This window comes from Dipodomys spectabilis, unplaced genomic scaffold, assembly GCF_019054845.1.
Source record: "Dipodomys spectabilis isolate Male_0828 unplaced genomic scaffold, ASM1905484v1 ptg000157l, whole genome shotgun sequence".
NCBI classification, from domain to species: Eukaryota; Metazoa; Chordata; class Mammalia; order Rodentia; family Heteromyidae; genus Dipodomys; species Dipodomys spectabilis.
In genome coordinates, this window is record NW_024870834.1 from 16,675,203 (window position 1) to 16,701,815 (window position 26,613).

At 40.0% G+C, this 26,613-nt stretch overlaps 1 protein-coding gene across 4 annotated transcripts in view; it reads right to left on the reverse strand.

Moving 5' to 3' along the window:
• The window catches only part of Nrxn3 (neurexin 3), a 1,519,933-nt gene that overhangs the window by 1,445,279 nt on the left and 48,041 nt on the right, over positions 1–26,613 (reverse strand). For 2 of the 4 annotated variants that reach the window (XM_042692579.1, XM_042692578.1), the window contains exons 3-4: positions 24,991–25,020; positions 22,092–22,103 (exon numbers count right to left, since the gene is read on the reverse strand). In XM_042692579.1, the coding sequence (XP_042548513.1) occupies positions 22,092–22,103; positions 24,991–25,020 (42 nt within the window). The remainder of the gene's footprint in view (positions 1–22,091; positions 22,104–24,990; positions 25,021–26,613) is intronic. The other 2 variants (XM_042692577.1, XM_042692576.1) reach the window with 1 other exon arrangement.

Sequence of the window (26,613 nt, forward strand, 5' to 3'; positions counted from 1 at the left end):
ATTTCCAGGACCCTAGTAACAGAATAAATCATTTCCTTCCACGTTTCTCTTTATATGGTCTCAATTCAGATTTAAGTTTCAAATACTTGCATTTATAACTACAATAACAACCAAAATCCCAATGAAGGCACCTCTCCCCAGGGTGGTGGCGGGGAGGGGTGCAGGTGTTACATTTTTCTCTGACATGCTTCTTCTGGATTAGTCCCAAGAGAAGCTAAAAACGCAAACTTTAACCTTTTTCAGAGTAGATGGAATAACCAGCTCTCCTTACAGCATCTGTCTCACGTAGCATCCCCAAAGACACCAGGTAAACCTCTCAATCCAGGCCATTGCCAGCTGCAATTGAAGCCAAGACTCATCATAAACCTATTAGCCAATAAAGACACAGGCAACCAAGTGTGAAAGGAGAGCTCCTTGTTCACTGTCCCCTCCAGCAGCAGTGCCAGGCTTTCCTCTTTCCTCCACCTAGTCCAAATAAAACAAGCAAGTCAACGAAGAGTTAAATATCTGGCTTTTGTAATGAAGCCAGGTTCTATTTCTTGACATTTTATTTTCTCTGTTCTTGACACGATCTGATTCTTCAGAGGGATTTTACAGATAGAGAATAGAGAGATGTCAAACAAGTCTGAATGGAACACAGGGAAGGCCAGACCAGCAGTGCATTTTTTGGATAAAACGTGAATGAGATCAAACCCAGATCTGGGGCTATAGCTCAGGCACTGGCTCTAACTTGGAGAACTTTGTGGGTCTCCTGGACCTATAGCAACTGCAAGAGGCCTAGCAGAAAAGCTCTTAGACATTTGAGCAGGGGAGTATGACTTGGAGCTAGGATACGTACGATGTCCCTAGTTATTGGTAATTACGAACAGTCTGAGCATGTGCACCCCCAGAAATGTGATCTTGTGGTACATATTACAGGAACAGGCCATTATAGAGTATGAAAAAGAGGGTAGGGACAGACTTGCAGTTTCTTCACCATGTCCATTTGCTGAAACAGAATTGTCATGATTTGTAACTGCATGGCTTGAATGTAGCCCAGATTCTGGGAGATGAGCCACTCTCTTCATGCCCCATATATAGAGAAAGGCAAAGCCTAGCACCCCACATTTATTATCCACAGAAAATGAGAAGGCTTGATTTTCTAGAGGTAGAAACTTAGTTAAGGTAATAACAAATTCCAAAGAATTAAGTCAAGCTCTCTACCTGTTTCCAAATGAATGTGTTATTTTTATAGGTCTTTGCGTTCTGATATACTACAAGAGAAGAAAAGATCAAATGGCCTCATTTGTAGCATCAGTCAAGGTGACGGGCTTACAGATTCGCTAGTCAGCCCAACACTGGTGATTTATGCCCATAATCCTAGTTACTTGGGAGGCTGAGATCTGAGGATCACAGCTTGAAGCCAATGCAGGCAACTGAAATCTGTAACTCTCACTCTTTTCTCCAATTTCCACCAAACAGCTAGAAGTGGAGTTGTGGCTCAAGTGATAGGAGTTCAAGCCTTAAACAAAAAAAGGCCCTGAGTTCAAGCTCTAGTTTAAAAGAAAAAAAAGTTGAGTGCTTATGGCTCATGCCTGTAATCCTAGCTACTCAGGAGACAGATCTGAGAATCGCCATTCCAAGCTATCCCAGGCAGGAAAGTCCAAGAGACTTTTCTCCAATTAACCACCAGAAAATCGGAAGTGGCACTGTGGTTCAAAGTGGCAGAGCACTAGGCTTAAGCAAAGCTCAGGGACAGTATACATCCCTGAGTTCAAGCCCTATGGCTGACAAAAAAAAAAAAAAACAAAACACTTCTTCTCTACTGTGTGGTTCATGTATTAGCAGCATAATGTGAGCTTGTTAGAAATGCAAAACCTCAGGCTCCACCTCTATTACCCCTCCACCACAGAACCTGAATTTAACAAGATGTCTAGATGATTCATGTGCACATTAAATTGTGAGCAGCACTGGCCTAGAAAGGAGTTTAAGAAGGTCAGAGCCAACCTGGGGGTGAAGCAGCTTCCCACAGTGGATCAGCCTTCGTTCTTGTGGTGTTTGATTTGGAGGACATAATCATCACATTCTTATAGCCAGTATACTTAGACTCATTCTGCTGTTCCTGTAACTCTAGCCGATATGTTAGCCTCTGCTACACAAAGGGGTAAAACGGGTGATGAGGCCTGTAGTCACAGGTCAAGGTGGAGTTAACATCAGCAGGGACACTGGGGAGGCGCTGCTACAAACGCCTAGATGAAAAATGTGGTCAAGAATTAGGTCAGTGTGCTAAGGGGTAGCAGCTGATTAAGCAGCAGCTGAAAGAAAGACTCCATAAATGAAGCAAGGCAGTTGAGAAAGAGATATATACTGAGAGCTACTCCGTTAAAAACACACTTGAGACTAGAGGGTTGCCTCACTTAGCTCTCCATCAATAGCAATCCATGTCAGATGACCTAAGCAGAGGCCTGAGATCAAAGAGGAAGGGAAAAAAATCCCTATCAGAGCAGTCTTCATTTGAAGCAAGTTGGAGCTGGCAGTCTCTGGAACTGGCACTCTCTCACCCCCATAGACACTTACTGCTTCTTTTCACAAACCTCAAGGTGCTGACTCCCTGAGCATACAAATGCTAAAGTACCCATGGCCAGAACCTCTCAGCTCTTTGCTTCCACAGTGGAGCCTCTGTTCCAAAATCAGCCTCTCTAGGTAGAGTTGGAATTGTTATCCAACAGTATCTACTCTAAACTTTGGGATCTAACATCCAGAGTCCTCCAGAATCTCGAGGGCCATCCCAAAAGTCAACTCTGTCTCACAATCCTGAGATTTGGGTGACTGGTGAGCAAAATCCATGTTCCTGATTAGAGTGATTAGTTCGGGAGTAAACACTGAACTTAAGATGGATTGATTACTTCAAAGTCCCAAGACTTTTGTTGAGTAGTTAGCTGAGCGGGGATTTACTGTGCTGACTGGGGTTACTGATCCTGACAAGTAAATAGAAACTGGATAATCATGCTACAACAAGGTAAGGAAGAGTATGTCCATATCCAGGAGATTTCACTGGGACACCTCTTAGTATTATGTGTCCTGTGGTTCCAACAAGACAAGCCAACAATGGTCCTTTAGGAACACTTTGAGCCTCCAACAAGCATGGAATCACAACCAGCTGAGATGCTGACTAAAGGCAAAGGAATACAGAATATGTATTAGGAGAAAGTCATCTTAAATATCAGCTCTGACTAGTCACAGGAATAAGGACTCTAAATATCATGAGCACATTCTGATTGTCATGAATGCAAAATGTCTTTCACTTCATTTTTATTTCCATATTACATGGAAGATATAGTATAGTATTAACTAGTGTAGGTAGGTAGGTAGATACAAGCAGGAATTAAGAAATGCCCTGGGTTACAAGATTCCAGTCTAAAATCCTTGATGAACCCTGGAACCACAATTAAGATCCCTAGATCGTTTTTTATGGCTCATATGCTCCATGTGAAGGTCCAGCATGTACGCAATGACCACAAAGAATACCAAATGGGAAAAATCAAATGTGCAGTTGTACACCTTCCACACTTGGGTAGCCGCTGTAGAACTATCAAGCCATTAGGGAAAGGACCACAGGGAAAGGCCTCAGTGTCATCTATCCTATTGGATAAAATACTAAGTTCTAATTAGTTCTTATCCAATTGCTTTAGCTCACCTCTTCAGGTATAATTTCACTTTGTCAACAAATCACTCTTATTCATTCTGGTTCTTTCTAGTAAATGGACTTGGGTCAACATCCTGATTACAGACATTCCATCCAAGAGACATGGAACACGCCAACCACTCGTAGCAACAGTATTTAAGAACTGTTAATTTTCCATCATAGTATTTTAATTTGTGAGCTATTGAGAAGAGTCCATATTACTCAAGGATTTTACTTCCTCTGCTAGGGAAAGCATTGTTTATTTTCAATTGTACTAGGAATACATGGATTCTGATAGGTGAAATTAAGACTCGCTGTTCATCTTATTCAGAGATTAAGTACAGCTTTTGGAGATGGACATGAATGTCAAGTTGGCAACGCAGAGTTGTGATGTTTCTGATTGTGCCAAGTTGACTAGACCCTGGGATACCCAGAGTGTCTATGAGGGTGGATTTAGGCTAGATTAGCATTTAAATCAGTGGACCAACTAAAGAAAAATGCCCTCTCCAATATGGACTGCACCATGCAGTCCATTGAGATCCTAAGTAGAAAAAAATAATAATAATGCAGAATTTGCTTTCTCTACCTGATCATTTGAATTGGAACATCAACCCATCTCTTCTCTTGCCCTCTACTTACAATTTACACCATCATTTCTCAGGTCTTAAGGCACAGACTAAAACTATACCTCTGGCTTTTCCTCTAGGTTTCAGAGGGCAGCACTCACTTTTCAACCTCCATAACTGCTTGAGCCAATTCTGCATAAAAGATAGATAGACAGACAGACAGACAGACAGACAGATAGTTTCTATCTATAGATAGTTTCTCCAGTTTCTCTGGAGAACGCCAAATAAATAGCAGGAGAAATAAAGGTATGTAAATCAAAAAACAAAGGTACCAGCCACCTTAGAATCTCCAATAACAATGAAACATTATCAAACAAGCAAAGCCAAAACATGGAAGAAAAAGACACTAGGTCTGGGTCACATCATTTGAGTAACTAGACTGGTTTTTGTTTTAGGAACCAAGCCCATAAATCCCCTCTTATTCTCTTGTTGTTTAAGGCAGTCAAGTTGAAAGTTCTGTTATTTACAGCTGATAGCATCCTAACTGACAGGTCAGATAAATAAATCATTCTCTTGTCAGAAAGAAAGATAATGTCTCACCAAAATTCTCTTGGCCTGGGCACATATATATTAGCCAGTTTTCTGCTCCCAAAACAGACCTAAACAAAACCAACAAGGAAAAACCAACCTCTCTGAAGAGGAGGCAGTGTAAATAATTGCCAAAGGAAAGGAAAGTGCCTGCTCTTCCTGCCTGTATACTCAGAGTTCTGAAACAAGAATGCCAAGCCATCTTGAGGATTTATTCCTCTTTCTTTCATTAAGAATTTCTTCCTTCACTACCTCTAGGGATTTAAATATCAGAAGCAAATTGTCCAACTCCCCCCACCCCAACACACACAGTTCTGCCTGCCCCCTCCAAGTCTTCATTCCCTTGTCATTACATTTCAAAGGGGGAGGGGAGTCTTTATTCTAATCCTAGTACAATTCCCTCCGCTCTTTCCTAATCCCTCCACCTGTGAGATAATTGCTGGCATTTAGGAGAAAGCTCAATAGTAATCATAGACTTGGATACAAAGACACAAAAAGAGGCAGATAAAATAGGAGAAAGAAAAAAATCACAAGCCCCAAATTATCCATGCTCTGACATCTATTCCAAAAGAACAGCGCAGCCAAGCACTCTGTGTCAGGAGAAAAGGCATGGGGTTACAGAAAGGGGTCCTTTGCAAAATATCATGGTTTCTAAGGTTTCTGTGCACACAAGAGAAGATGGCAAATGTAAAAACTAAAATGAGTTGCCATTAGTTAACAATTCACAAGTCAGCCATAAATAATAAGTAGGCTTGTCAAACATGCACTCCTACTGTTTTAATGCAACAAGAAATTCTCTTAAAGGAGTTGACCCTACTCAGGCACTGAGAGGCTGAGATTGTAGGAATCATGGTTTGAGGCCAGTCTGGACAGAAAAAAGTCCACAAGAACCTCTTCTCAATGAAGAAATAGATGAGGTGGTAAAGGACTGTTTTCCTAGCCTAACATAGATGAATTAGCACGAGGCACATGCCCAGAAGAAAGACATTATCTGAAAAACAACCGCTAAAATCAATACTGAAGGCATGGTTCAGGAAGTTAGGAAGTGTGAGGCCATGACTTCGAACCCCAGTATTGCAACTCCACCATAAAATAGTAGGGATTTAAATATCAGAAGAGGTAAAGAGGAAGCATTATAGTAATGTGTTTTTACCTCATTATAAAATAAAACCAAAGTCCTATTGAATTGGGCATTTGACCCTATTCAAGTTGGGCTAACTTGTAACCACATTCTACCTTGGTTGTCAGCTATAAGATAGAGAAAAAAATGCCATAAAACAAAAATTACAGCAAAAGCCTATGGGATACAATAGGTTGATAGGCCAAAATATGTATGACGCTTGTCTTAAGCTATACAAAATATGATAAAAATAGTTTTAGTGAATTCACACATACATCCTTTCTGGTTCATTTTATTTGTTGGAATTTGCTATAACACGGTGTATCTCAAATTTACCTGATCAAAAGCATAATTCAAAGCTACAGTTTCTGTGGTTCTGAAGCGGGAATTAAAGTCTATAGTTCCACAAGTTCCCTGAGTAACTCATAGGAATTTGAGAAACATTACTGCAACTCTGAAGGCTTTTATTTCAAATAAAATGTGTGTGCATTGTTATATTATAGACAAAGGAACAGGAAGTGATTCTTTATCTCATACAAACCATGGTGGCATTTTGTTTGAACAGATGTGAGCTGAAGAAAGCTACCAGGCAGGATACAAAATTATACAAGACTGGATCATAACTCATGCCCTGGGGACAGGGCCCACACGGTAGATAGCAAAATTCCTTCTCTTTCCTATTGAGCATATAGATAACATTGCATTCCGCAACCATCTTCTAGATGGAATCTTTTAACTGAAGTATAGCCAAGAGTAAGTGATAACAGTGTTTCCAGGCTTGGCCCTTAGAAAAACAACTTTACCTCTATAGTACAACACTCTAGAAAATGACAAGCCTACAAGATGGAAAGTGTCTGCGTGCCAGAATGACTGTGGGGAGCAGAAATTCCCTACTCTACCACCCACCAAGCTGAACAACCAAATGTGATGTGAGAAGCTTTTGGTAGTATCCAGCCTCTGGTTTGGAAATTATTTCTCATAGAAGTTGCACTGCTCTGACATACTTTACTACTTCCCCATGCCTTTGGATTTCTCCACTTCCAACTCAATCTTCCAGGTTTCAGGATGAAATAAACAGACTAGAAAGAAAACAAGTCACCAAAGTGTCAGAATATCAACATCGTTAAAAGAAAAACACCTACTCACCCCCAGAAAATAGTTTCATATTCAAGTACCATCTGGTACAAAGTCCAAGACAAGAGAAAGAGAACAAATGTATGTGTATATATGTGTGTGTGATATTTATATCTTATAGCTATCTTTATATACATATATATATATATATTCTTAGAAACCATGATAGAGGTTTTTCCTTTCACCATTTTGTGAGACATTCATAAAGGCTAAATTTTCATTCATTTTATCTATTCCCTGCATTCAATGCGTATTTTATTCAATTATACTTTATTATTACAGTTAAGAGAGGTGGAAACATATTTATGAAAATCCTGAGCCAGAATCGTGTTACACATTTAATATATGTTAGCTCATATAATTGTACTAAAAGTACAATTCTTATAGAGGCATCATCAGATGAGAGGAACTGTATATTTTTTTGTTTGCTTCCTTCCATTTATTCTTCAGTTTGAAATCTGAACTTCTTGAGACTGAAAGAAACCAAGGGAAATTAGACACGCAGGCTTTGGAAAGAACAATCAAGGTAAAATAAATAAAATACATATAACCTTGTAAAAGGTCGAAATTGAGTTTTATATTCTCAAGCATAAACAAAATAATTAAGCAATATCATGTTATTGAAAATTGAAAAGTGGTAGGAGTTGCTTAGTTTTTTTCCTTTCTACTACCTTGAATTAATTATTGATTTTATATAGAGAGATTAAAGATGAGATTGACAAAAAACTTGATTACTGTTACTTAAGATATTCTGTGCATTATTTATATGCATTACTAAGACTATATCATAAAATCTTACTATCATACCCATTTTACACAAGAGTAAAATTGAGATTCAGAGAAAGAGTAATCACAGTGATGGTTTAGTGTATACTATCAGCTTTTGGGTCAAACCAGGTTTATCTTTGACTTGCCATTGGTTCTGGAACTAATTTGATGGCTAGTTTTGAGCCTCTGTTTTCTTCTCTATGAAAACAGAGATGATGTCATACAACTATTCAAGTATTCCTTTAAAAGCAATAACGTTAAGAAAAAGAAATCTCTGCTTTCGGTAGAAAAGGGATGTCAGGGAAATGCAATAATCATTTCAGAGAAGAGCAAGCATTTCTGAGAAAGAAGAGGTGCTGCCTCTCTAAAACAAACAGTCAAGCAAGGAGCATCAGAAGAGACAGCAAATGAAAATACAGCCACTTGTCTCCTGGGAGTACAGACCTAGCTCTACCCACTAAATGGACAAAAACAAACAAGAACTAAAAGCCTCCAACTACCAGGTTATCCAGAAAGGAACATAAAGGATTCAAGGGAGAGCAACCTTAGGAACCCTCAACTATATTTCTTTCCCTATGAGTTTTGAAGCAAAACCCACCAGAGACAGGAAGAGATTTGGGAAGATGACAAAAATAATTATTCTCTAAGACCTATTTTGACCTTAATAAGACAATGACCTTCACACTACCACCACTGGTTTAACAGCATTTATTTCAACAGTAGCTGATTTTTGCTATTAAAGAGATCCAGAGCACAAGTAATACAACTAAATCACTCTTGTAAATATTTAATATCATTACCTTTCTTCTTTCCTTTTAACAAATTGCTATCAAAGGCTAAGCACATAGTAGAAAACACATTTATTTATTCTCTCTAGAAAAAAAGCTTAGTGCTCATACATTTTATCTATCTAGTTCTCCAAATGGCTTTGACACTTGAGAACACTTGTGATCAAAACAGTTTGAAGAAAGCAATTCTGTAACAGTTGAAGAACTTTGCGCAGTGATCAACAGTCCCCAAAGTTTCCCAGTGGAAGGACACTGACCTCTACCCACCAAGGCATATGCGAGACCCCTGAATGAGAAAATTACTTTAGGGGGGAAAATGTAAGGAAAGGAATGATGCTTGCTGGCTTAAAAGATAAATAGATTCACATTTGAGAAGCACAAAATTGCATTTTTATTTAAAAACCTTGTGAGTAAGATGACAACTATTCTTAACAAGAAATCCAGCAGGGAAGGGGGAAAGGACAGTAAGTAACAATTTAGGGACCAGTTCCTGGTGACTCCCCTCACAGCCCATTACCACACTCAAGATGCATCGCTCTGTTAGAAATAGTCAAGATGAGATTCCTCCCCCCCAAAAAAAGAAATGGTGTAAAAGCTTTTCTTAAAGTCAACTGGTGTCATCATCTTAGTTCACCTAAGATGAAACAATCAATACAAGAAACCCATAAGAGGCACAGAGCATCAGTCAATCCTGAAAGTAAATTACTAACCACATTGAAAGCTGGAGTTGACTCAGGTCTCAGGCAGGGAAGTCATTGGGGAGGCAATTTTGTTTAGAAAGTTCACGTGCTGATAATGCCAGCATGTTTCTTGTGTGGATTTGTCAATGATCATCTCAGCAGGCTTTGAGTGATCTATGACAAATGTCACTCTTCAGTGAGGATGACAAAGTATTCTTGGCCCAAATATGGTGGGAAGGAAACAAAAATGTATCGGGAGTCAGAAAGCGTGGTCCAAATCCTGACTGCATAACGAATGATCAGTGTGACAGGCACGTCATCCTCTCAGCATGTTTTTGCATCCACAAAATTACAGTGGGATAGACTGAAGGAATTCTAAGTTCCCTCTGACTCTGAAATTACATGCTTCCAAGATCAGAGGGAACAAATCAGCATTTTTTAAAAAGTAACCATGAAACAAATCTTTTTACTTTCTTCATGACTCATGCAGTTCCATCCAAGTATATAAGGAAACCCCATAGCTCTACTGGTGCAGGAAAAGAGTAAAGACATCTATCCATGATTTAAAGAACAAATAGGTGCCGGTAGATCACGCCTGTAATACTCATTATGCAGGAAGCTGAGATATGAGGATTGAGGTTTGAAGCCAACCTGGGCAGAAAAGTCCATGAGACTCTTATCTCCAATAAACTACTCAGAAAAAGCCAGAAATGGTGCTGTGACTCAAGTGGGAAAGCACTAGCCTTGAGTACAAAGAGGCTCAGGGACAGCACCCACTTGCAGGCCCTGAGTTTAAGCCCCAGGACTGACAATAAAAAAAAAAGAACAAACAGGTTTTATCAGGGCTGGGTTTTTTTTGTTTTGTTTTGTTTTTGTTTTTTGCAATGGGGAAAACTGGACAAGTGCAATAGTTCCTCTTGGATGATGGGGCTGTCCATGGTACTGAACTTGGGAAGACATTTAAACTTAGTGATTCCTACTAGGCAATGGAATGAGTATTTATTTGTTCAATAAATATCCAGGGTGAACAAGGTGCTATAGTAGGAATTAAATATAGTATAGTATCATAAAACCAAACGCTGCCTCTGATTTTGTATTGTGTATAACTTCTTAATTATTTAATGTCATGTAGTACTATTTTAATTTACATGACATTTTCACCTTTGTTACATCAATTATTAGCCATAACTGAACTACCAAGGAGGCATTTTCCAAGTAAAGACCTGGAAAATCAAAATGGTTGAATAATACTTTCAAAGTTCCAAGATCTACTGAAAGATGTGCATATCTGTAAGAAGTATTTACAATAGAACCCCAAGACACAAATGGTTTTTTCTTTCTTGCTATTGTTTCTAACATATTTATAAGCCACCATGTGATTTCTTTGTTGCTTTGTATGTCCCTCCCCCATGGTATAACCCCTGTTTTCACTGTATTTGATATTGGTATAATTTGGGGAGGGGAAGGGAAAAAATGTTTAAATAGGATACAGGTTGACCCATTGAAACAAGGAGATGTACAAGACACTATGTTGAAAAATGAACTTTGGTGGGTGGGGGTAACAGTTGTGGAGTTGGGAGGGAAGGGATGGTAAGGGAACAACAAATGAGGCAGCAACAATGCTTGATAAGAATGTACACATTACCTTCCTCTGTACAGTATTTTCACAATAAAAAACTTATTAAAAAGTATTTACAATAGTAATCCATGTGTGTTAATGTTATGCCTACTAAAATACTGTTTATGTTACAGTCAAACTCAAACATAAATATGTACCTATTTTGTGAATATATGTATATATGTATAAATACAGGTATGTATGTATGTGTGTATATGTATCTATATATGTCTGTGTACCAATGTATCCACTGGGCAGTTCCATAAACTGCATAGTATTATTATATTACTGTTCCCATGTTATTTGTTAAGATAATGGGGCCTAGCCAGGTGCCAGTGGCTCATACTTGTAATCCTAGCTACTCAGGAGGCATTTGAGGATTGAGATTTCAAGCCAGCCCAGGCAGAAAAGTCAGTGAGACCCTTATCTCTAAATAATCACAGAAAATCTGGAAGTGGAGTTATGGCTTAAGTGGTGGAGCACTAGCCTTGAGCAAAAGGAGCTCAGGGATAGTACCCAGGCCCAGAGTTCAAGCCCCAGGAGTGGCAAAAAAAAATGATGATGAGGCCTAGAAGATCTAGAAAGTCATATGGGTTGCAAGTGTCAAATATGCATATCAATACTGTGCTCTACCATGTTTTCTTCCCTAATACCCTGACACAGTTCTCCACATTTATCTCAGTACTCTTTTTGTTCTGACCCTGGATTAGAATTATTCACCCACTGAGAATAATTTAGAGTTGGAAGCACACACTTACCCATAACAACTTTGTCAAAGCATTTGCAAATGCCCATCATTGTTCACTTGGGGGAAATGGGAGAGAGTATGCCTGGTTCCACAAACCACATTTCCAGGGAAACGAGCTATTACAGCTGGATCAATGGCAGCACTTCCTACTTAACAGACAGCAGCACCTAAATAGGGTCCTCAAAAGCCTGCATACCCTAGATAAGCCAATGATTTTTAAACAATTCTTATAACAAAGCAAATCTTTTTTCCTATAGGTTCACTACTTGAGGGAAGAAAAATAAGCTATGCAGAGTGAAATTCATAGAGTTATGGGATGAGTGACCTTAAATACACAGAGGAGAAATAATCATAGTGACTCTTAACCTGCTCCAAATTTCACAGCAAGTAATACTGTATAAAATCCTCTTACCTGCTGACATCAGCTCTTCCAATGGGTAAGCAAGCCATTATCAGAACCTCTGCTTACACACTATATGGATAGCCATTTAAGCACTTAGGTAATACAAAGTAATTTAACAAGACTAGTGTCTAAAACTGTAGTTGTTTTAACATCTGTGTAATATATTTTACCATGAAGCAGTAATTTCCCTATTGAAATGAACTCATCCAAAAAACAACTATCCTCAATCAAAACAGAAATTGTACTTAAATCCATTCTTGAGTTGAACCCAATCCAAAAGCTACCTTCAAGCTCTCAAGGCATTCAGGCTTACAGTATTTAACTCAGATGGGACATCAGAATAATGTTGGCCTAAGTTTTTTAACTAAACAATAGCTTTAATTTGATCTATTCTTGTCCAAAATAAAAATTACAAAAGAAGATGCCATGTCAAAAGTTGGGGTAGCTTTGAAAAATACTTTTTTCTTCTAGGAGATTCAAAATTTGCATCACTATGACAAAGGCTCTGAGAAGTCCTACAGTCAAAAACCTGGGTAATTTTTGTGAAAACCTGTAGTTCTCAGAATTTTTTTTCTGCTGAAACATTTACATTTCTCAGACTTCTTTCAGAAAATAGCAATCTCCACACACTATATAATGTCAGGCCTTGAGCAATGACAAAATGCCCTGTAAATTTCACATGCACTTACATTTTTTCTTGACATTACTTTGCAACCAACTGAAACAGCTTTAAAGCCATGTGAGATCTAAAATTTATCCAGTTAACAAGACAATGATTAGGCTTAGCAAGTCTAGACTCAATAAGCAAATGGCAGAATTTGATTTAGTCTCACAGTCTTCCCACCTCTGTTACTGTAGGTATGATATTGGATCAAACACTTACATCACCAAATTCATGTTTACAGACACCATTAATGATAGGTGAATGTGCTTTTCAATTCATCTTTCAGCCAGTTGGCCATTCCTACCATTACAACAAGGGATTACCATAAATCCATACCAAGTTCCTTTTAAATAGCTCAAGAAAGTGGGTCAAGAGATTTTCCTGCAACTGTTTATTGTTTACTACTCATCTTATTTTTTCCAGAAACCTATAACACATACACAACTCAATCACGCAATAGTAGCTGAGCTTTGAGATTTATTTTCAGATGGTATCAAGCCAAAGTACTGACTCTCATTTCAATAATGGATCTGCAGGCATTTACAAGGCACAGTCATTAGCTTATCTTTAAGTAAATATTTTGATTGTCAGACAGCTCATTGCAAACAAGGTTCCTTTCCAAACTGTATCCCAGCCCATTTGTACAACATTCAAATAATCTGTGTCTGTATTAACATAAAATCATCCCAAGGAAATCAACATACAAGGGGACATGGGAGCCCAGAACAGGTTTTGCGGGCTTTCTCACTTAAAAGGGATCCAGGGAATGAGGAATAGAGGTTCAGAGATTGAGGGACAAAGAGAATGGGGTGCAGGGGCTCAGAGAATGGGGAACAGGGGCTTCTTTCAGCTCTGTGGTCTTCACTATATAACCATAACGCTTGGGGAATGTAAAGCTTAGGAAGCAAACTATTACACACCATCTTCGCCGCTAACCGCTGTTACAGAAAATCACACACTCACAAAATGGCATTAATTGTCAGAATTAGCAACCATTTAAAAGGCAGCTGTTCTTTCGCTCTTAAATAGGCTCCAAATTTCAGATATTTTCCCCTGCGCTGGCTGCTTAGTTTACGGCTCTTACACACGCACGCGTGCACATGCACACACAATGGATCTTTAGGAGACAAATTTCTCTAAGACAATCTATATTCAAAACAGCATCCACAAAATTATTGTTTATCAAGCAATCTTTGTTTTTTTCCCCTCCCAGTACTTGCCATCATTGCTACAACCGGCTGGAAAGCATCCAACCTGCCCAGGAACACTTTCCAAAGCTCCAGGTGGAAAGGCTCTGTTTTGTGTGGGTTGGAGAAGGGGGTGAAAAAAAAAAAGAGCAGTATCTCTTTAAGAGTCAACAGTAAATTAACTTGCCCATAAGAGTGAAATAATTAGCAGTTAGTAGCTTATTAAAAGGATGGCAAAGGCCAAGCTGCCATCTGGGATCTCCAGTTTCTTGTGATTGTTATTATGTCAAGATGTGTGAGTAGCATTAGCTTTCATGTCCCGTGCCTGCCCTTCCTTTGCATGTAAATTTTAATGAAAGATGCGGCACTTTTAAAATCAGACATCCATCAGAAAGTGTTATTAGTCTGCTTTTTTACAAAGCGTATGTTCCTTTCCACCTCTGCTGTTCTACTCACTAGTAAATGCCTTGGGGGTGGAGGGGGGGGCAGAGAGGAAAAACGCAATGATATCAATTAGATATTCTCTTTGTGCAGAGGGAAACCTGAGCTTCATAAAAGAAAAAAAAAGAAAACACCAGAGCAAAGCTACCTCACAAGAGGGCCATGTGTTTGACTCTGTTTGCATACAACAAAACCACAATGCTCTGTCTTGAGGTTGAGCCTACGTAATGAAAGCAAAAAAGTAAGCTATAATCTGCTTGTTGATTGTTATATGAATATATTCAGTTTTGGAGGGAGAGGCAAGAATTTATATATATATATAAAATATGATATATATTATATATTTAATAAATGGCAGGAAGTGGCATAATAGAAACTCATGGGGTGATGGATAAAATCTATAACTTCGGTCAGATGGAATTTACATAAGCATAGATAAGATTGTTTTTAAAACTTTGGGCTAAATACATAAGTACATTCATTTTGTACACTTTACATGGCACACACTATCCACACACTGAAAATAAAAAAAACAGGCAAATGGGAAATTTCTTCACCCATTCACTCACAATGTATGTTATCTTTTCAGATTCTGGGAATTTAAATGATGGGTGATTTGACTAACTGAATGACTTAACACTCTGAAAAATAAAAGTACAAAAACAATTAATATTAAGAGCTATAGATAAAAGTGGAATGTATTTAAGCACTTTTAATCTAATCTAGTTGAGGCTGGATATGATGGCCCACACCTGTCATCTCAGCTATGCAGAAGTACATAGATAGAGAATCACCCTGGACAAAAGCACAAGACCCTATCTGAAAAATAAGTGAAACAGAAAAGGACTACAGATGAGTGCAAGTAGTAGAGAGCTTGCCTAGCAAGCTGACAAATACTGTCAGGGTTTTTTTTTGTTTTACTTTCTTTTTTAATTTAATGGTAAGGGTGATGTACAGAGGGGTTACAGTTCCATAAGCAAGGTAATGAAAACATTTCTTGTGGAACATTGTTACTCTCTCCCTCGCTTTTCTCCCACTTTCCCTCCCACCCCCAACTTCCCTCCCCCACAAGTTGTAAAGTTCATTTCCAACATACTGTCTTGTATCGCTGTTGCAATGGTTCATCCCTTGTCCTTCGTCTAACCATTCTGTGATTCCCCTTCCCTTCCTCAAGTCGGATAAGAGGCTGTGGAGAGCTGTCTTTAGTTCACTCACTGTCTTTAAGTCAGAAGGCTACAGTTACGTTTTTCCTCCCAGCCCTGTGAATTCAGTACTTAGCAGGTACTCATCAATATTTTGTGGAATACTGAATACACATTGGTTTTCCAATGTTAAAGCAGGACCTCTACTAAATTCAGGTACGTCTCACCCTGGATTGTTTCAGTGCATCTACAAATGAAAGATCCATAAGAGAACATATTATACCTGCACAAACCTATTAACAGGTATTTAGACAATTACATGTGAACCCAGATATGTAAACTCTGCGCTGCACACTTGAGAAACAGACCATGACAGATACTGCCTAAGCACATAAGGATGGCACTAGGCTTGTTCTTGTATTTTTTTTTCATCAAGCAACTCTTCTAAATTCTGTATAAATTAGATTTATTCTAAAAATAATGCAATGTAATTTAAAATATTTTTTTATCTGTGGGTACCATCGATATCAGGGCTATATGTGTATACATATAGTTAAAACTGTTAGGCTCTTTAAGACCAATTTGACCTGATAAACTAAGGTCTATAGAAACAAATCACCTCATATTTTTGTAGATAGATAAATGTATAGATAAGTAGATGATTGATAAATAGAAGTGATAAATAGATGGTAGGTAGGTAGGTAGATAGGTAGGTAGGTAGGTAAATAGAGAGTGAGAGAGAGAGAGAGAGAGAGAGATGAACAGACAGATAGATGAGTCCACCAGTAATCAATAAATCCAAATTGATCATTGAAGAGGAAGTAGCAATGTTTCTCAAAAATCTATGAAATAGTTTCTTTTTTGTACTGCAAACTGGAATTTAGTTGAAATAGCTCATTGATAAATTGTATATTTTATCACTAAAACCACTGTTCACACTACAAGTTTGAAATGCTCCAAAACAACTGGGAAAAGACAATGTCTTCAGTGTCCAGTGAAATTTTCTAAACTTGGAAAGAAAATAAAATCCTGCTTTTCATATTTTTAAAGCATCCTTTTAAAGACAACACTGCCCAAAACACAGAGCTGCTAAAAATCAAGCAATTTACTTTTCATATTTAAAATAATTCTATTTTTCTCCAGAGGTTTTCAAAACATTAGAAAAAGAAATCGTTTAAATAGGGATACAGGTGGATCCATTGCAACAATGAGATATACAAGTTGTTATGTGGAAAAACGAACTTTACAACTTTGGTGGGGAGGGGAGAGGAGGACTGGGTAAGGGGGTGGAGGGAGGATGGGAAGGGATGGGAAGGGGAAACAAAGGAGGAGGAGGCTACAATGCTTGATAAGAAATGTACTCATTATCTTGCCCATGTAATTGTAACCCCTCTGTATAGTATTTTCACAATAAAAAAATTTTTAAAAATTAGAAAAAGAAGAAGAAAAAAACATGGAAAACAGTCTTCTTTTTAAAACAAAGTAATTTTATTCATTGTCAAGAGGAGAAATCAGCAATGGATGAGAAACCAATGAGACAAGAGATGGAAATGTAATATTGCCCCTGTTTTATTATAATTAGATATTTATAGAGCATAGATGAGTTTATTTTCATAATTAGTAGCTGGCATGGCATTCCCTAATTTGCATAAACAGTTGGCTATCAAGACAATAACTTATTTGCAGGGCTCTCGAGTCCTAGCAGGGACAAGAGGGAGCTTTCTTAATGCTATTACCAGCAAAATACAATCTACATGATATCATGTTCAAGTTCATGTAGCTTGATTATCTTCTTCCAGTTTGGTCAATGTTGATTAGTTCAATATGAGAAGGCCAATGATCAAATCCGATAGGAAAAAAAAAACATATAAATAAATCCAAAGGGGCCTCTACATTCTAAACAACTAGAATAGATCTTCAGGTTGACTATTTCAGGAACACTGATCAAGAGGCATTGTACTCACAAAGTGACATGTTGAGTTGAAACCCTTTTGTACAGCTATTTAAGAATAATAATAATTAAAAAGACTTCTGAAAAGCAAAAGAGAAAAGAACTTGGTGCCTCCTGGCCACTTGCTATTTAAAAATCATGTTGGTTCTTGGACATTCTTGAAGATGTTAATTTCCTTTTTCTCCATTTCCAGCTTTCTCCATATACTCCCACACATGCTCGCCCACTTAGCACAATCAACTTCCCCTAGAACATATATCAGTCTTTCTGGCAGTAGCACTACAAGTAGGAAAGATTCCGGTACTACAACCAAGAGAAAATTAAGTAGGCTCTAGAGACCACAAATATCCAGAAAGTGGTGTTCAAAGCCAGCCTGGACAGAAAAAGATCACTAGACTACTCCAAACAAAAAGCCAGGATGTAGGTCTGGCTCAGGTGCTAGAGTACCAGACAGGCCCTGAGTTCAATCCCTAGTACTGGCCCTCTCAAAAACCAAACAACAACAATAAATCTTGTAGCTACTGGATTCATTCATTTTGTGTGTACTACAGACACCTACGCATGTGCATTCATACATCCACAGAGGACCATGCCATGAGCTGGCATTTTTGTAAGACAAAGCTTATCTCAAGACCCTGGGCCTGAATTCTGACCAGGTAGAAATCTGCTGTAGCAGTGAAGAAGCTGCTGCCATTGACAGAATGTGTGCCTTCCAGTTTGCCACGGTCCTCCCCACACACAGACCCCTTCCCCCTTGATTACTGGCGGTGGGATTTCCCCCTCCTCTATGTGAGTCTCTCAGATCCCTATAGGCATTTAAGTCGGCTACTCCTGCTCCAAGTTCAGTTTCAAGGGAAAGTATTTGGTCATCTGACCCAGAATGGGTAAGCCCCAAAAGGACATGAAAGTGGGGAAGGGAGCCAAACACACTCGCAACACGTACACAGAGGCTGTTGTACTGATATAGTCTAAAACCCTTGCACACAGAGAGCCAAGACAAGGCCTCGTAGGTGAAGAGAGAGCCAGAGACAGAATCCATGATCCTTGGGGAATCCTTTGCTCTGTGGTTTCGGGTAATGGAAACAGTGATTTAAGAAATTTAGGTTTGATAGAGTGCCCCATTAACAGCATCACTGTTAAAAGATTAAATTATATCCATGTGTTCCCCATATTTCTAAAACTAATTGTTTAGTTAAAATCTCCTTATTTCTAAAAGAATTCATCAACTACAACTCTGGCTGAGTGCTGGTGGCTCACAGCTGTCATCCATTTATCAAAAGGCTGAGATCTGAGGATCTCAGTCAGCCCAGGCAGGAAAGTCCGTGAGACTCTTATCCACAATTAACCACCAGAAAACTGGAAGTGGAGCTGTGACTCAGAGTGGTAGAGCACTAGCCTTGAATGCAAAAGCTGAGGTATTAGCACCCCAAGCCTTGAGTTCAAGCCCCACAAGTGGCAAAAAAAATTAAACAAAAACCAACTCTGGATCAAGTACTGAGCTCATAGGTGATAGTGAAGTCCAAGACCTAACCTTTATCCTTTATGAGATGGGGGAAGATGATGTGTAAAACACAAGAGTAATTCTGGAATAAGGCAGAATACTGTAGATACTTTATAACAGAAAGCCATAGGCTTGAGTGTTAACACCCAAGAAAGTTAAGAGGGAGAAGGGTGTCCATGGAACTCAAGAAAGAGAGTAGAACTTCTGCAAAAGACCAAGGGCAGGAAAACATAGCATGGATCCACACAGTGAGGACAGGCCTCAAAGGGAGAGGTAGAAGCCTGGCAGAGATGAAAAGTGAGCCCCAGGTTGTGGGATGGTAGCACAGGGAAGGCACCTTGACGATTATACAATGAGAATCCACTGAAAGCTTCTGAGCAGATGAGCTACGTGATCCGATTTGATTTTAATTTTGCTTTATTTTCACTTTTAGGCAGATGACTGACAGCGGGATAAGAAGGATTAGAGATTTTGAGTCTCTTGTACCTCAGCGCACTGGGCTGGTCACATGTGGACATTAACAAATGACAGTGTTTGCCTCCAACATACTTACAATCTAAGACAAAGAGGGGTCTCAACACCCAAGTAACTTGAATACACGTTGTTAGAACAGCATGTGGATCAAGAGTTCTCAAGGACAGCATCAAGTAGGGAATGTGATGAATGGAGTCAAAGGAAGAAGACACTGGTTGATAGAGAGACACAGCTGAGCGGTGAGGAGACGAGGAAGTCTGGCAAGGTTATTTGGTATGTTTGGGCCTGAGCAGCCTTTGGTGCATCTAAGTTGAACAGGGGAGAAGGTGAAAGGGAAATGGAACCACACTGGGGGTGGCTTTGAAAGTGAGGTGTCTAATCCAGCATGCCTCACAGTGTGCAGAAAGTTTCACAGTTCTCAGTTCAGGGGGACAGTGAGGTAATAAAGGCTAGCCATGATCTGGACCAGTCTGTTTCCAGTACAAATGTAGCCCACATTCCAACAGAGAATGACAGCAAGATCTCTCAACCAACTGCTTTAGAGAAAGGAAGTTCAGAGTGAAAGAAAAGGGAGCGTAATCCTGGAGTGTCAAAAGTAGGTGATAAGGAGGATGGGAACCCATGATTGAAAACCAAGGCATCCAAGAAGGAAACTCATTTGGGGACAAATGACATGAAGGTTGACTCTGGACAGGCTGAGGTGACAGTACTAGGTGACATTTTTATGGACCTGTGTTACGGCAAATGCAAGGTGACAGTCTGGAACATAAGACAGATCAGTGCCTGAGACACAGCTGGGAGGCCTGAGCCTAGAAATCATCCTTGAATTTCAGAGCAGAAATAAAGAGTAGTAAGCAGAAGGTCAGATCTCACAGAGAAGACACCTGACTCGAGTTATTTAACCCTGTATGTCTTGTCAGCCTTGTCCATCAAACAATGATAATGCCACCACCTACCTCACTGAGTTGCGGGCATGAGCAGCAGGGCACACAAAGTACCTGGCACAATGCAGGCACACAATAGCATGCTGGAGCGGGGGGGGGGGGGGGGGGGGAGGAGCAAAGAAAGATAATGTGTAGAATCCAAAAACATCTATTGTAAGGGATGTGACCAGTGATTAAGGAAAGAGTGGGGAGAGGGAAACAAAGGGGAGAGATGAGCTCTGACATGTTGTAGAGAGCCACATGCCAGGGGCCCATGCTTTAAAACGCTGAGCAGTTAGGTGGCTTTACCTATGGGGAGATGTATAGCAACCTTCCATTGAAAGCATTAGTAAAGCTGGGGTGCAAGAGAAAGGTACCCCCATAATCATTATTCTTTTCTTCTGTCTTTGCCACCTGCCTCCTTTCGAAAAGTACCAACCCAGCAATGGAGGAAAGGTTCCCCCATGCCAGATCCCACCAAGGAAGAGCATAAAAGGAACAAGCAAAGTTGAAAGCGCCGAACTGCTTCCAATCCAGCCATACATAATCATTTAAACATCCGGAAAAAAAAAAACTACACATGAATCTCAAATGGCCAAAGATGGTCAGTTCACAGGCTGCTGCTCAAATGAGTCCTTCTAATAATGCACCTGGTGCCTTCTTTCCTCCTCTTTCTCATGTCAGAATTCACACTCCCTGCTTTTGCCAATTTTTGAAGGAAGCAGCATTGCACAGTTTACCCAGACAAGGCCTAGGGAGGAGGAGAAAGAAGGAGAGGTAGATTCATATTTACAAGTTATCAATTAACCTCTCCCTTTACTCCAGCACAGCTAATCCAATTTGAGCTGGCCAGCCAGGTTCTCAGGCCTGGAGTCTCTGGCAGCTTTGATTAGGAATGGGTGAGTGAGCTGTGTTACTTGAAGGTGTGAAGCACTGTCAGGCATGTCAGAGCACTGAAGCAAGCCTACCCGCCCAGCGCCTCTCCTCCTCCCTGCCTACCTGGCAGAAAGCTGACTTTGAACGTTACAATCCCACATTACCTCTTTCTCCTCTTGCTCCTTCCAGGATAATGCATTTTCATTCTTGTGTTCTTCCACACTCCCTCCCTCCATTCTCATCCTATTAACCCCAGCCAAAAAAAAAAAAATTCCAACCGTATATACATATAGTAAATGTAACACAAAGGGGAAAAGATAACAATATCTGCATTAAGGGAGATTCCATGCAGTTTACCAATCCTCTCCCCTTTCCCATCAGCCATCTTTCCCTCACCAATGCTACCTCCAAATCTACTTATCCCCCAGGGGTAGCCACAATGGTACATAATTTCACATCCCCCTGTTCCATCAACCCGCCTAACTGGAAGGGGATCCCAGAATCCCAGCAATAAAATAGATCTACTCCAAACTGTATCCCCACTGCCCCAGCATCCCCATTCCTGTTCCAGAAGCAGAAATGTATAAGCACCCTGTATGAGGCTCATCCTGGACTTAGAGAAAGGCAAACTAACACACAACCATCCTCAAAGCACTGGGCACAAAGCGTGTTGAAGAGAAATCATACTAATCACCTTTTTTGGTCAGGCTCCTTTTCCTTTTAGTTGTTGCTTCAAGCATTAAAATTCTAATCCGACTGTATTAGAATCAACAATTCCCCCCTTATAAATGTGAGTGATTCAGAAAGCAGATTGACAGTTATAACAATAAAGAAAAAAAATAAAGCGATCTCTACCTTTACTTCTACCTACAGAAAGGAAGTGGAAGGTCCAGTTAAAGAGAGGGAAACGTGTCCACCGTGGAGGCGGTGAGAGGGCAAGAGAAAGGAGAGGGAACATCAGAACACTGTAGACACACGGAGACCTTAACACAACACATCTCATGACAGAGGGGCCAAGGCAGTAGCACAAAGCAAACCCATACTGGGAGGCTTAAGCAGTAAACATGAGGGCCAACCAGGCTGCTTCTGTCAGCTTCCTGTTTAAGCCTTAGCCCATTGGGTCTTCCCCAGTCCCATCCCCAGAAACATGACAGACTCAACATGCAGAGGCAATGCACGGCCACATGGGTGTGAAATTGCACACATTTAACCAAGCTTTATTATGATTACTAACATTATTGTGATTTTAAGAAAATGGTTAGGGAAAGCTTCAGAGAGGCTGAGTTCTCTTGTATTTTCCCAGCATCAATGTTAGCCATGAGAGCCAAGAGGGGAACACACGTGAATTAGTGAACACAAACAAGACATACATAAAATATTTCCACACATGTTTTGCAGGTTCAAAAACAAACTGGAGAGTCTGTGAGAATCGGAAGGAAGCCCCGTTTCTCTCGTGTGCAGGAATAAAGAGAAGTCAGAGAAGATTAGTAGAAAGAGAACTGGTTTTTAAGGTGGTTTGGTCATCAGAAGGAAAGAATGATGAAGGATGGGGGGAGATGGAAAAGAATGAGAGGGAAAAGAATTCAGTCAAAGGGTGCTCTTCAAATGCACTAAGCCACAAGTATCAGCTTAAAATTTTAGTGGTTCCATCACCCAGAAATCTATCCAGTTTCTCAAAACGCTTCTAAAGAGGGAGATGTCATTATCCCTCTCCTTTCCTTTCTCTGTACTTTTCTAAAGTACTTGACTTAGTCCTCTGGAGCATGGTTGTGTCTGAATGCCTCATAAATGTGCAAAGGATACAATACAGATCCTCTGCAGGCTTTTTACACCCATGTTGGGGTTTTAGCCTTCCTGCTACAGCAGTGTATTTTGAACAAGCCATGGCAATCCTGTCCCATCTGCAGGAGCAATGTTTTATCTTCAGTGCCCTGAGCACTCTGTAAACATAGACAACCCCTGAAGGAAAGCTGGGAGTATAAGACTAGAGAGGATAGGAAGATTTCCTACCAGGACTTTGAGGGGCTGCATTTTTCTGTTGTAATTCATCACCAAAGGTGGGCCAGCAAGTTCTAGCAATTCATAGAACTCAGTTCCTTTCTCTTCCTAGAGAAGTACCTGACTCTCAACCAGCAAGGGTGTCAGATCCACATCAAGCACATCTATTCATATCCGCATCAGAGTGCTTGCTGCTGGGACTCACTTCCCTCATCTCCAAGAACAAACAGGGTTCAGAGCAGCATCTTCTAGACCCTCACCCAACACTGGAGAACTCTGACCTTCTCCCTTCAGATCTACCTGCTGTCTACCAAACCTTCTCTTCATAGATATTTCTGGACTCTACATCATGAATATGGGGTCATGCTAGGGAAAACACTTATATTAGAAAAGTAGGTTTTCTCGCCAATTTAGGTGCCATCAACTGCCACCTCCATCGCTATCTGCTCACTATGAACAATCTTCTCCTTAGCCCTCAATGGTTCCTTAATCTGGTCATACTTCCCTTTCAGTCAAAACCATCTGATGGCTCAATATAAGGGAATAAGAGAGGGAAGCTGGCCTGACATATCTGCCGTACCCTACCCCAAAGACCAAGAAAACAAGACAATTGTCAAGTACGCTCTTTCCTCTACCACTTGAGCCACACTGCCATGTCTGGTTTTTTGGAGTCGTTTATTGGAGACAAGAGTCTCACAAACTTTCCTGCCCGGGCAGGTCTCAGCCTCTCGAATAGCTAGGATTACAGGCATGAGCCACCAATGCCCATTTCTTCTTTAGTCCTCACCCCAAAAAGCACTAAGTCCCATATGTATTTTCAAAAGGAATAACAAGAAAACTTAAAGAAGAGTCTTCTGGTGACAGGACAAAACAGGTAGATGAGTATTGTAATCATCCCAAGGCCTGGAAGAAACAATAGTAGGCAATTGAACAGCAAAGGAAAAGACAGTTCTGAGTAGGTTCAGCTCTCAAATTCTGATCTCGGCTGATAATGTGGAAAATTTTTATGTAGGAGAAAAGGCTTCATTCACAGCCCACCCCATGCTTAGCTGAGCTGAATTTCCTACACAGTTCCTTCCCTGCATATTTGAATATTTTAGGTTGCAGATGCTGAATTTACAGATCTTTATATGCAGTTTTCTTCAGGGTGTATAATAAGTTAGAATCCTGACATGAAGACATTAGCATGTCCTGTCCGTGATTTTTGCTTTTATATGAAACTGAAAACAGTCAAATCCCCAAGGGCTTCCTTTGACCAGAGATGGCAGAATACCATTAAGATGGGCAATGGAATGGAGGGGAAGACATAAAGCAAACCTTTCCCCAGAGTGAAATTCAGGGAGAAGCCCCGCTCCTCACCCCCAACGCTGGGACCCAGCCGAGGGCTTGAGGAGGAACAGGAGGAAGTTAACCGCCTGGTCGCTCTGAAATTAGCTTCATTCACCCCCATTATCGATGTGTCATGCCTTGTTTCATGCTTCCCTCTTGGAGGCAGCCCAGCAGGGCTAGCATCCAGATGACAAATGGTGACGGAGAATGGAGAAGCCAGGGGAAGATGGGGGTTGGAGAACAAGATGCATCAGAAAACGTGCCCCCCACCACCACACCACAGCAGGCAACCTTGCTGCCAGCTTGGTCTATAGCAGGAGAGACAAGCAGCAAATAGCTTGCCCAGGGAGAAGGCTCTGAGTGACCAGCCAAAGGCAAGAAGGCAAGCAGTTCAGGCAGCTACAGGAATACAGCACAGGGCACCTACCTTGTTCGCTCATCATGAGGTGGGAGAGGCCTGAAGAAGAAGGAGAGAGGAAAAAGGGAAGAGGAAGGGAAAGGAAAAAGAAAAGAAAGAGAAGACAAAGTTAAAATCCCAAATGAAATGCAACCTTCTCAAAATTTTTGAACGGAAGAAGTGTGTACACACACACACACACACACACACACACACACACACACACTCAGGGGCATGCAACAAACTCCAACCTCCCCCCACCCCCACCCCTTGACCAATCTTCCTGCTGCCATGCAGAGGCTGGCTCTCTATTATAAAAGACAGTCTTTTGTTTGTTGAGCCACTGTTTTTTTTTCAATTATTGTTCTGCTATTAGTAGATTTGTGATAAATTTTTTAATATTATATTCCTAGAAAGAAGGCTCAACACACTTTATAAAATGTTTCTTTCTTATTAATTGTTACAGTAATACATGCTCACTGTCAGAACCTGAAAAGGATTCAGAATAAAAAGAAAATAATCAATTGCAATCTTACCATCCAGAGATTATCAATTTGCTTTGTTTTCTAAAGATTGGTAGAACCCTTTTTAAATGAAATGATATTGAATCTACCAGCTAAGTTCCTGCTTATAAAAGTTGCTCAGATGACCTAAAACTATTTCTCTTTTCTTTGCCTCCAACTACTGATTACTTCACTCTTTCCTTCACTTGTTCAGTGCTTCTGTTGCCCTAAAAGAACCTCCATGGTTCATCAGCCAAGTCCAGCCACAGCCTGCATAGGTTAAAGAAGCCCTGCAAAGTCCCACAATAAACAAACAATAGAAACTCAATCTATGTCTTTCTGCGAGGCAAACAAGGGCTCCATACTTCAGGAAAGCATAAACTCTCAAATATCAATTAAAATAAAAGATTTCCAACCAATAACCAACTACACCAGTTGCTTGTTCTTATTGTTACTGGAGACGTTTTTACAAAAATTCAGATCACACCAGGGAACCTTTACTCAGAGCAAAAATCAAGGATAGAAGGGATTAATAAAGGAGGAGGGGGAAACAAAAAACCTCTAAAGTATGGAAATCTCTAAATGTTTTTAGAGATTACCAGAGATTTAGAAAAGTAATCAGAGGCAAAATATAGGTCAAGCAACTGACTTTTAAAGGATCAGTGATGTATTAAATACATAGATACATGTACTATAAATGTCATGGAGTCTATTTTTTAAACAAATTTCATTGAACTATAATCATAGTTTAAAGGCTCTAGGACTAGGATTAATACTCATAAAGGAATGGAATCACGCCAAAGCAAGATACTCTCATCGTTTGTTTTGTTAAGAAAATTATTGTTTGTCTTTTTCTGGAAGGAAGAATACTAGAAAGGAATAAAGGCCTACATTTTGTATAAGAGAAAGCTTCACAGAAATAGCTATTATAGGTAGTGGTTGATATTTCTGAACCAAATCAAAGCCTTCAACAACCCAGTCAAGAGCACAAAGTAGAAAGGATGTAGCGGGCAGTTACAGTTTGTAGAAAGAGAATAGGAACAGAATGGATTAAAGATCATAATTTAGTAGACAATCACTCATAAGAGCATTGCCCGCTTTAAGAGATGTAAATATGAAGTGAAGTAAGCCAGGCCCAAAGAAACAGGTC